Source organism: Vicugna pacos, chromosome 30 (assembly GCF_048564905.1).
Source record: "Vicugna pacos chromosome 30, VicPac4, whole genome shotgun sequence".
Taxonomy (NCBI): Eukaryota; Metazoa; Chordata; class Mammalia; order Artiodactyla; family Camelidae; genus Vicugna; species Vicugna pacos.
Window position 1 is genome coordinate 22013701 of NC_133016.1, and position 9848 is coordinate 22023548.

The 9848-nt window shown below is 51.5% G+C and overlaps 1 protein-coding gene across 3 annotated transcripts in view; it reads right to left on the reverse strand.

Moving 5' to 3' along the window:
- The window catches only part of ST8SIA5 (ST8 alpha-N-acetyl-neuraminide alpha-2,8-sialyltransferase 5), a 50525-nt gene extending 48613 nt beyond the window's left edge, over positions 1 to 1912 (reverse strand). The window contains exon 1 of one of the 3 annotated variants that reach the window (XM_072952141.1): positions 1404 to 1846. In XM_072952141.1, coding sequence (XP_072808242.1) covers positions 1404 to 1534 — 131 coding nt within the window. In that variant the 5' untranslated portion in view covers positions 1535 to 1846. Of the gene's footprint in view, positions 1 to 1403 lie in introns of all 3 variants that reach the window. The other 2 variants (XM_015249662.3, XM_072952140.1) reach the window with 2 other exon arrangements.
- Between the last annotated feature and the right edge of the window lie 7936 nt (positions 1913 to 9848).

A 9848-nucleotide genomic window follows, 5' to 3' on the forward strand; every position in this document is an offset into this window, starting at 1 on the left:
GGCAGGGCTGCAGCAAGCAGGCCATCTGGGGCCCAGCTGTCCTCGCCCAGGGTCATCTTGGGGGGCGGCACTAACCAAAAGAGGCAGGCCCAAGGGGGCTGCAGCAAACCTGCAGCCTCTCTGAAAATGTCCTTTAAAGCCACCAGCACCAAGCAGAGCTCGTCAGCTGCCTTCAACCAGAGAAGAATGCTCTCTGGGAAGGTCAAGAGTAGTGGCTGGTTGGAAACAAACGTCCTGGGCGGGCGGCCTCACACTCCCCAGCTTTGGGACGCGGACCAGGAAATAGCTTTCCCACTATAAGTCGCAACGTCCCTCAACCACCCCTGTGTGTAGTCCAGACCAGGGGCACAAACGAATGATGTGGAATCCAAAGGATGAAAAGAGAACCACTGTTTTATTACTTGGAAGTTTAAAGAAGACGACAGGATGTTTATAGCCAGGCATTTTGCTTTCTATCGGCGTCCAGGGGGAGGGGCCGTGATGGTAAGGACGACGCTAACAGCAAAGGAAAAACCTCCAGCAGAAAGCAGAGGTGGGCTCCTTCCAAAACAAATGGGAGGAGCCTCGGGCAACCCTCTCCCCAAGCCCTGAAACCAGCCAGGGTAACTCGAAGCGTCCGCCCTCAGCCAGCAGGGCAGGCAGAATAAAACGTTGGCATTTCCGTGTATTTTCCGCACACACAGGGACGGAGACTGTGTCCGAGTTTCTGAGTGACACCTCCTACTGCTCTTTCTCTTAATGGAGTTTGCCCGTGGATGAGGTGGGGTGAGAGGGGAGCCCAGGAGGGGTGAGTTAACTTCTGCTGCAGCTCTGACCTGCTGCATAAGGATGAGAAAGAACCATCGATTTCAGAAGGGATCAGGTTGTGAGTTTCACAGATCCAGTGGTTACTGGTTTGTAAGAATTTATTATCTCTGTCGCATCGTCCTAGCCCACTGTCACCCCCACTTAACCCTGCACTCTTGGAGAGAAAATACGCTTTCTCCCCCAAGGGCCCCCACAAAAGTTCAGGACTCAAGAGGTAATCCTTTCCGGTTTTGAGCCCTCCGCACCCGGCAGCCTCCCCTCTAACCAAATGGCCATGGCACTGTAGACTGGGGACACCGATCTGACCCCTGCGGCCGCTCAGAGCATTCAAAGGGATTTACCGTCAGCTTGGCAGCTCGGAATTCCAATCTGTCCCCCAAATTTAGCAACAGAACAAAGTTGCCGGGCTCCCCCGGCCATCGCTGCGCAGGAACTCGCCTCCGGCTGGGAGGAGAGGTGTGCTTTGGAGCGCGGTGTCCCGAACCTAACGCGGCAGCGCCCGAGGTGAAGTGCAGACCCCATGGCCGCTCACTCCGGGGACGCCGGGGCTCGCCCTTGGGCTCTGCGCACTCCCACCCGCGCTCGGAGTTTCTTACCTCTTGATGTAGTTCCTGCCATACAAGATCTGTTGCAGCAAGGTCACCAAGGCGAAGGCGCAAATGAAGATGAAGAGCAAAGTTCGGTTCCCTAACAAATCCCGGCTCCCCGAGGGGTCCGCGTAGCGCATCCTGCCCGCCACTCGCTCACGGCGGGGCGCGGCGGGCGCCGGGCGCCTGGGGGCCCCCGCAATCACGCGCCAGGCTGCGGGGCCCCCGGGGGCGCGCGGCCCACCAGGCGCCTCCCGGCGCGGTCAGGCGGGTGGGGGACTTCTCGGGGCAAAGTTTCCGGCTGGTGAAGCCCGCACAGGGGCATCCGAACGTCGCACGCGCCGCGGCGGCTGGCACAACAGGGCCCGCCTCAAGGAGGTCGACCGCGGCCCCAGGCCTTCGCTCTGGGTACCTTTGCCTCCGAGCGCCCGTGCCCGGCAGCCTCTGATTTCCCTGCGGAGGGGCGACGCCAGGTGCCCCGAGCTCGGGCGGTCCCTCCTGCCGAGGTGGCGGCCAATAGGGAGCGGGGTCCCGGCAAGGTCCGCCTGTGCGCCTGGAGCGCGGCGCACCGCCCCCTCCGGTCGGGCTCCGGATCGGTCGCCCAGCGCGGTTCCCGGCCCCGGCGGGCCACGTCTGATCCCCGGGCCCGCAGCGAGGGAACACGAACGTTGGCCTTCAGTTCTGCAGATGGGAGGTGGGGGACAAAACACTCGGACAGCCTGGCTAACGACAGGCAGGCGGTGGAGAGGGGGAGGGGTGGAGCCGAAAGCGCTGGGTTTGCATCTTGGAATTTATTTTAAAAAGGAGGCAGGAAGGGAAGCCGCGGCTGCGGAGCTGGGCTGGCTGGATGGGAGTTATTTGCATGCGGCGCGCAGGGCACTGAGTCACCGCCGTGGCCGCGTCCTCGCGCTCTCGGGGAGATTTCTCCGGAGAAAGCCTAGCAAGGTCAGCCGGGCAGCCCTTCAAGGACGGAGCGCGCGGCTCCCGCATTCTGATGGCCTGCGGGGCTGCCCGCCCGCGCCCCGGGCGCCCAACTTCTGCCGGGAGGAGACTCGGGGGCCCGCCGCCCCTGCCACGGGTCTCCTCCCCCTCTCCAACCGCAGCTCTCGGCCGTTCTTCAAAGACCTTGTTGTCACCGAGACACTGGGACCTTGTCTCATCTTTGGAACCACTCGTAAATCTTAGGTCAGGCAGCTGGTCGCCTTCGGGTACCACAGTCCCCCTAAGCTTTAGTAAGTCACTAAGTCTAGAAAGGTCTGAGCTTCAAGAGTGCACACCAGGGAAAATAAACGCCAAAATGCAATGCCAAAGTCGTGCCTCTTCAGAAATCCTAACCCCTAAATGGGCTCCCCTCCACACCCGCACCCCCGCCCCGCACTCCAGCGACAGCCCTGTCAGCCTGGTACCGCAGAATCTCCCACCCCCCCTGGGAGTCACGTGCCCCCGGCGGTCACCACTGAGCCCTCGCTGGATGATTCTCGGATGCCCCTTCCCTGGGTCCTCCAGCCAGTCCGGGAGGTTCTAGAACCAGGTCGGGGCTTCACCTACGAGCTTAACAGAAACTGGAATCTCAGCATGAAAAAACTTCAATGGGAAATTGTCCAGACTCCAATACTCTGGTGTCGTTGGCATTTAATAGTTTGCTCTTTGAGCTGGAAAGACCAAAGAACCCGCGGTTAAATCCCATGATTAGGTTTCCACCAATATGCTGGAATTTGTTTTAATTCATAAAAATTCACAAGGTGGAACTGGACCCCGGGCTATCTATGTATCAACTAAATACTATCAACGGGGTTGCCAGTAGGCTCTTTAGCCACCTAAAGGAATAACTGGTAAACATTTAGACAGCCCATTATTCTAATACTCGCCATATCTGTTTGGTGTCTTAACACACAAAGTGCTTGCTCTTTAATATGTAAAGAGTTAGCATCTCCTAACCCATTTTACAGTCAACAGGTTCAAAGTCATTGCCCAAAGTAACTCACCTAGTGAGGCGTCTGGAATCAGATGGAGCTCTTAATCCCCTACACACAGGCAGGACTGGCTTCCAGGCAGTGGGACCAGCACTGTAGCCCCTGCCCCCCAGCCTTGACTTAATGTTCCACTTTTGCTGTCTTCAAATTCTTAATTTTTGAACAAGGAGGCCCAGTACTTGACTTTGCAATGGGCCGCATAAATTACGTAGCAGGTCCAGCTCACAGGTCAAGTTAACAGCACTCCTTCTTCACCTAGTTGGCCCTCGCCTGCAAAGGTCAGAAGGTCTGTCACCATCACTCCAGGCAAGGTGCTCTCGTTTCCTTTTCTTTCCTGCTTATTCTCCACCCCTCATCAGGTACCCCACTCTGATAGCTGTCTTTGCACGCACACTTCCTTGGGAAAGCCAAATGTATCTATTTTAAAATAGTAAATCCAAATCATTCTCAAAATGTACAGCTTGCTGAATGTTCACAAGTTGTATACACCACGTAACCAGCACACAGATCAAGAAACAAAAATATTATCAATCCCCCAGGATCCCCTCCTGCTCCTTTCCACTTTCCAGCACTCAGGAGTAATCACAATGTGATTTCTAACACCGAAGATCAGGGCTTCGGTCCTTGCATTGTATACAGATGGAGTCATACATTGTATGTTCTTTCACAGCGGACTGCCTTTGCCCTCCATTGACGGTGAGGTTCATCCATGATGTGGTGTGGCTGGTAGAATTCTAAGACAGTCTCCAAGATTCCTCATCCTCTCTTGGACTCACATCCTCTCCCAGATGTCTTGTTCATCTAGGTGCTGATGTAAAGGCATTTTGCAGATGTCACTGAGGCCCAAATCAGTTGGCTTTAAGAGATGGAGATTGTTCTCAGTGGGCCTGATCACATGAGCCATTAACAAGGATGGGGCTCTTCCTGGAGAAAGAGGAATGAAGCGTGAGCGGGACTGACACAAGGGAAATTCCTCATGGTTGGTTTTGAAGACCGAAGGTTCCACATGGCAAAGGATGCTGATGGCCTCTAGGAGCTGGGATTGGCCCCTGGCTGACAAGCAGCAAGGAAATGGGGCCCACAGTCCTCCAGTTACAAAAAGGAGCCTCAGTTCTGCCAATAACCCGAATGAGCTTGGAAGAGGTTCTTGAGCTCCAGCACCTGCACCTGAACTTCAGCCTGTGAAGCCCTCAGCAGAGAACCCAGCTGCCCCAGGCCCAGATTTAAGACTTACACCTCTGTGAGCCGGTAAGTGTGTGGTTTTCAGCTGCTAAGGTAATTTGTTTCACAGCAATAGAATAGTTTAAATAGTTTATAGATAAAGAGTGTATAGTAGGCCATCATTGGACAGAATTGTAATAGAACCAAATCTGACTCCATATTAGATCCATTTCTTTGGCTTTACCCCTGTGCCCTGTTTTCTAGGCTTAGTCTTGCCAGCTCTGTACCTTTTGTAAAAGAATACTGCCTTTAGCCTGAAATATACAGGAGAGCCTATTCTCAAGGCTCTGACATTTAAGGATATTAACACTTTGCACTTATATAAAGATAGCAAGTTGCAGAATAGAAAATAACATTTGTTTTGTTGGAGGTTTTACAGGGGCACCATGACCTGACCCACCTGGACGGCTGCAAGAACAAAGGATTCCTACAGCAAGAAGTCGGCTACAGCCAACCACAGCCCCTCCCCTTTTTAGTATAAAAGGAGCCTAAATTCTGACTTGAGTAAGATGGTTCTCCAGGACATTAATCTGCCATTTTCTCGATCTGCCAGCTTTCAGAATAAAGTCACTGTTCCTTGCCCCAACACCTCATCTCCCGATTTATTGGCTTGTTGTGCGGTGAGCAGAATGAGTTTGGACTCGGTAATAGTAGCACAACTTGCTGACCCATTCTTCTGTGGATGGACATCCGTGTAGTTGAACCTTCCAGCGCACGTCTTTGGGTGGATTTATGTATGTCTATCTGCTGGGTGTCAGGACTTAGAAGTGAAGTTGCCAGGACATGGAGTTCTTATGTTCAGCTTTAGCAACTACTACTAAACAGTTTTCCAAAGGGGTAAGTTATTTTTTTCATAGGTAATTTATTCAGACTGGCCACGACCTAATAAGGCACTGGTCCCCACCTTAGCTGACACTAACATTAGCTAACTAATCTTACAGCAAAAAGCCCACCAAACCAAGAGCCAAAATAGTCGAGGGAAAATCATGGCTTTAAGCCCTGGGCACTGACTCTCCTCAGTGGCCTGGCCACCTGCAATCAGCAGGAAGAAGATTGACGCTGACATAAGCCACAGCTAGAACTTTGTGGCAGGATAGTGGGCCCCCAAGATCCAGCAGGTTCCACATCTTCCGATTCAGCCAACCAGGGATCGAAAATATTTGGGAAAAAAAAATTCCAGAAGGTTCCCAAAGTCAAATTTGAATTTGCTGTGCACCAGCAATCGTTCACATGGCATTTACAGTGTATTTACAACTATTTATGTATCATTTACATCATAGTGATATCAGTAATCTAGAGATGCGCATAGGTTATGTGCAAGCACTACGCCATTTTATGGGAGGGACTTGCGCACCGGTGCGTTCTGGGGTCCACGGGGCCCCTGGAACCAATCATGAGGATACTGAGGGACGACTGTATTCCCTATGGGAGGTACTTGGATTGTTTGATGCTCTGCAAATGATTAGCAATTGTCCAGAGAGCCTCTGCGGACACTGCTCTTCCGATCCTAATGGGATTTTAAACCTGTCTCTGCAGGAAGTCAAAGACATCTCTTTCACGTACACACAATCACAAGCATCAGTGGGAGTCAGAGACCGAAGATCTTGAGCCAGGGAGGTCTGCAGTCCCTGTGGTTCCTATTAATATGGAACTGGGTTCCATTTTGAAGCCAAATTGATACTCTGATTGTAGTCTTGCAGCAAACACTCAGAAGGCCCTGCAAACAAAAGAGTAAACACATGGAGAACTCAGCACTCTGCCAGATTCAGTGAACACCATTTTTATACCCTAATTGCCAGGAATGAGGACAGCTGCCTCATTGTTTAAAACGCACACTCAAGCACAGTTAAGCCAAGAACAAATGCCAACACTGGCACAGCCTGCTAAATTACTGATAACTGATGGGCATTACTCACACTGTGAACCTTGTCTCTAAGATCAGACGCAAAGTTTCCTTTTCTCTAAAAGATTTTAGAGGTTGCTACTGGTTTAAGAGAGCTGGGTTTTGTACCATAGGCCCAGCTGCAACCTACCAGGTTATGTAAGTGACATTCCACCCATGTGTTGAAGGAGTTTGTGATAAGGACACGCAGTTCTTGTGCCTCTTTACATTTCTGTTAACAAGGCAGGCTTCAAGAGGCCGATTCCTGGCTTGGGGACACTTTACCTGTGATGAGGGTGTCCTGTGGCCACTGAGTAGAAACGCCCAGGGGATAGCCTCGTAATCCAGAGAGCCCGAGTTCACCACTTGCGTGGGCTGCCACAGACACCGGACTGTACGCCATCAGTCTTGTTTTCAGTAAATTATTATTATAGAATAGAACTGTAATTTAAAACCCTTGTTCAGTTCCCTTATGAAGCACCAGTTTTGTTCTGAATAACCCACTAAATAATTTTGAACGTGGATCCAAAGTCATCTCCAATCTGAGAAACAGCCTCTTTCTGTCTCAACACCACCTCCCAGGTGTCACTGAAAGAGAAACACACAACAGGGAAGTTGTGAGTTAAGTTTTATTCGAAGACCTTACAGAGAACTATAACTCCGAGGAACTGCTCCAAAGGGGTAAAGGAGGAACCAGGATATATATGAAAAAAAATTTTTTTTTTTGCTGGAAAAGACATGTAGTCAAACATCAAAAAATTACTACTGATCACAAAGAACAGACATCACAAGTTAATGATTTTTGTGCTTTTCTATATATGGGAAGATGCAAAAATCTGGGGTCATTTAAAATTTTTCCTTAGATATGCATCTTAACTATTGAGGGGCCAGGGCGCGCTGTCAGTGGGCGGTGGGCAGCCGCAGGGGCTGAAGGCTTAACCCTTGTAGAACTGGTGTGGTGGGCAATGGTTTTTGTTTACACAAGTATTCCCTGCTTTTGCCCCAGTTTATCCAATTTGCTTCAAAGGGTAGAGACAGTATTATTGTTATTCCATAAAAGTTTATGCATCCAGTGCGATGCACTGCAGTAGGATTCATTTCCACCTCGGGTATGTCATACTCCCACACGTAGTCAGAAACAGCTACACGGTTTATAATAGGGTCACTCAGAACACATTTAGATGACTTAGTGGCCAAAAGGGACCCGGAGTGTCCTTTGCTCACCTTAAAGCCTGAGCCCTGGGGTAGAAACACTGGGGTCAGATCCTGCCTTTGGAGGGAGGGCACACACGAAATCAGCTGGATGTTTTTTGTTATGACCCGGCGTAGATCCCTAGACACGTTTTGCTTCTGGTCTGTATAATGCTTGCTAGAATTTCAAAAGAACACCTATAAATATAGCTGCTCGGAAATGTTTAGTGTTCCTTGGGTACCCGAGAAGAGGAACGGGATGAATGCTCCCCTGTGATCGTCCACTTCTAAAGCACCAGGGGAGGTTCCCAGCCCTCAAGCCATGGCCACAGCAGAACATGTGGCATTTAACTGCCATCCTGGGACCCCAAAGCTCCAGGCCTTTCATGGACGCGGTGGAGTGTATATACCACGCGCTCGGTACTACGTGACGTGCCAGGGAAGGGAGGATCAGTAAGTCATAGTCTGTGTCCTTAAAGGAGCTCACAGTGCAGTGAAGACAAGGAGGATGTGTGTACCTCTAACCCACACTGGGGTGGCAGGGGTGAGGAGGTGGGCAGGGGGCAGAATGGCTAGGGAAGTGTCCAGAGGAGGCGGCGTTTGACCTGAATTGTGACAGGTAAGGATGGTCAGCCAGGTGAAGCACTGGGATGAGGTGTGCAGGGCAGAGGGAGCCACGCGGGCAGCAGCAGATATGGCAGAGCCGGCTCAGTGTGGCTGGAGATGAGGCTGGGGGAGGGGGTGGCCAGAGCCAGAGCACAGGACATTGGGACTTTATCCGTGGCACTCTTGCAAGATTTTAAGTGGGAGAATGATATGATCTGTTTTGCATTTTAGATAAATCAGCCTGTGGGTTGGTGAACAGTTTAAGGGGGAAATGCCTGAAAAGGCACGGATGTGACAGCTTCTCTTCCATCCCTGACAGCTTCAGCACCCTCCCCACTGCTGCGGCCCCACCGTGGGGTCTCTCCTTATTGCTCCAGTTTGAGAAGGCATTTTCTGCCTGCTTCCAAGGAGTAGAGGCATAGGATCTCTTGCTCCCTCAGAAGTGTCACCACATGAAGTGCTTCACCAGCCAGCTCATTTGATATTCATGGAGATCGGTTAAGCATGCTCGGGGCAGGTCCAGCGCACACTGGGACAGCCCAGCGCCTGCCTCGGATACATTCCTTTTTTCCCCCCCCACTTTCCAGGGTTCCTTCTGCTCCTCAGGTTCCTGGTGCAAAAACACTCTCTTCCCCCTCCCTTTTAAAATCCTGCTCTTGGGAAAGGCTCCAATAGCTTTCATTTAGGGCTCCCGATGGAGAGAAATTTAATGCAAAGCATCATCCGTTCCTGTAATAAAAGCACGTTCCAGCGGGGCTGCACTCGGAGCACTGGAAGGAAGCCGACAGGCGAGCAGCACCTTAACCGCATCCTCCGAAGTCTCCAGTGCAACCACATGGGGTGCAGTTTTCCGGAGGAACACATATCTGATGTTATAAAAGGAATTGGTGGAAATGGGACTCGTTTTAAAGAAAACTTCTTGTAGAATTTCCTCATCAGTACTTGTATGTGAAAAACAGCAGGGCTGATGTATTCTGCCCGATCACCCTGAAAGCGGAGCCTCGTCCATGAGTGCAGTCACGAGCAGGGCGGCCTGGCCTTGCGAGGTGGTGGGTGTGCCCGGGTGGTCGTTGTACAGGCCAAGTATAGGCAGGGCTGTGCACCAGGGGTCAGCAAGTGTTTCCTGAAAGGGCCAGAGAATAAATTCTGGAGGTTTCGTGGGCCAGACACCTTCTGTTGCATTCAGCTCTGCTGCTGCCTGAGACAGAAGCAAATCAGAGTGACCAGAGGCGGCCCGCAAGCTGTGGTTTGCTGCCCCGGGTCGGTATCATGTGATATGCAGAGCCCCATACGGAAAGTCCTAGACCACTGCCCTGAAGAGTCTACAAAAGGTGTTCCCCTGTGTTCAGGCATTGTGTCTCCAAAGGCCTGATAGACCATAACATGTTAATCCATTATCCACCATCAACACGTTCACATAGATTCATTTATCCTTGCAGTGCAGCCTGGCGATCACAGGGTGACATTCCTGTGCACAAAGTGCCCTCCCACTCTGGCCATCTGTATCACAAATGCATGCCCCTGGCCGTCAGGCACTACTGAGCATGAATGTGGGTCACTTGGTGAGGCTCCATCTCACTT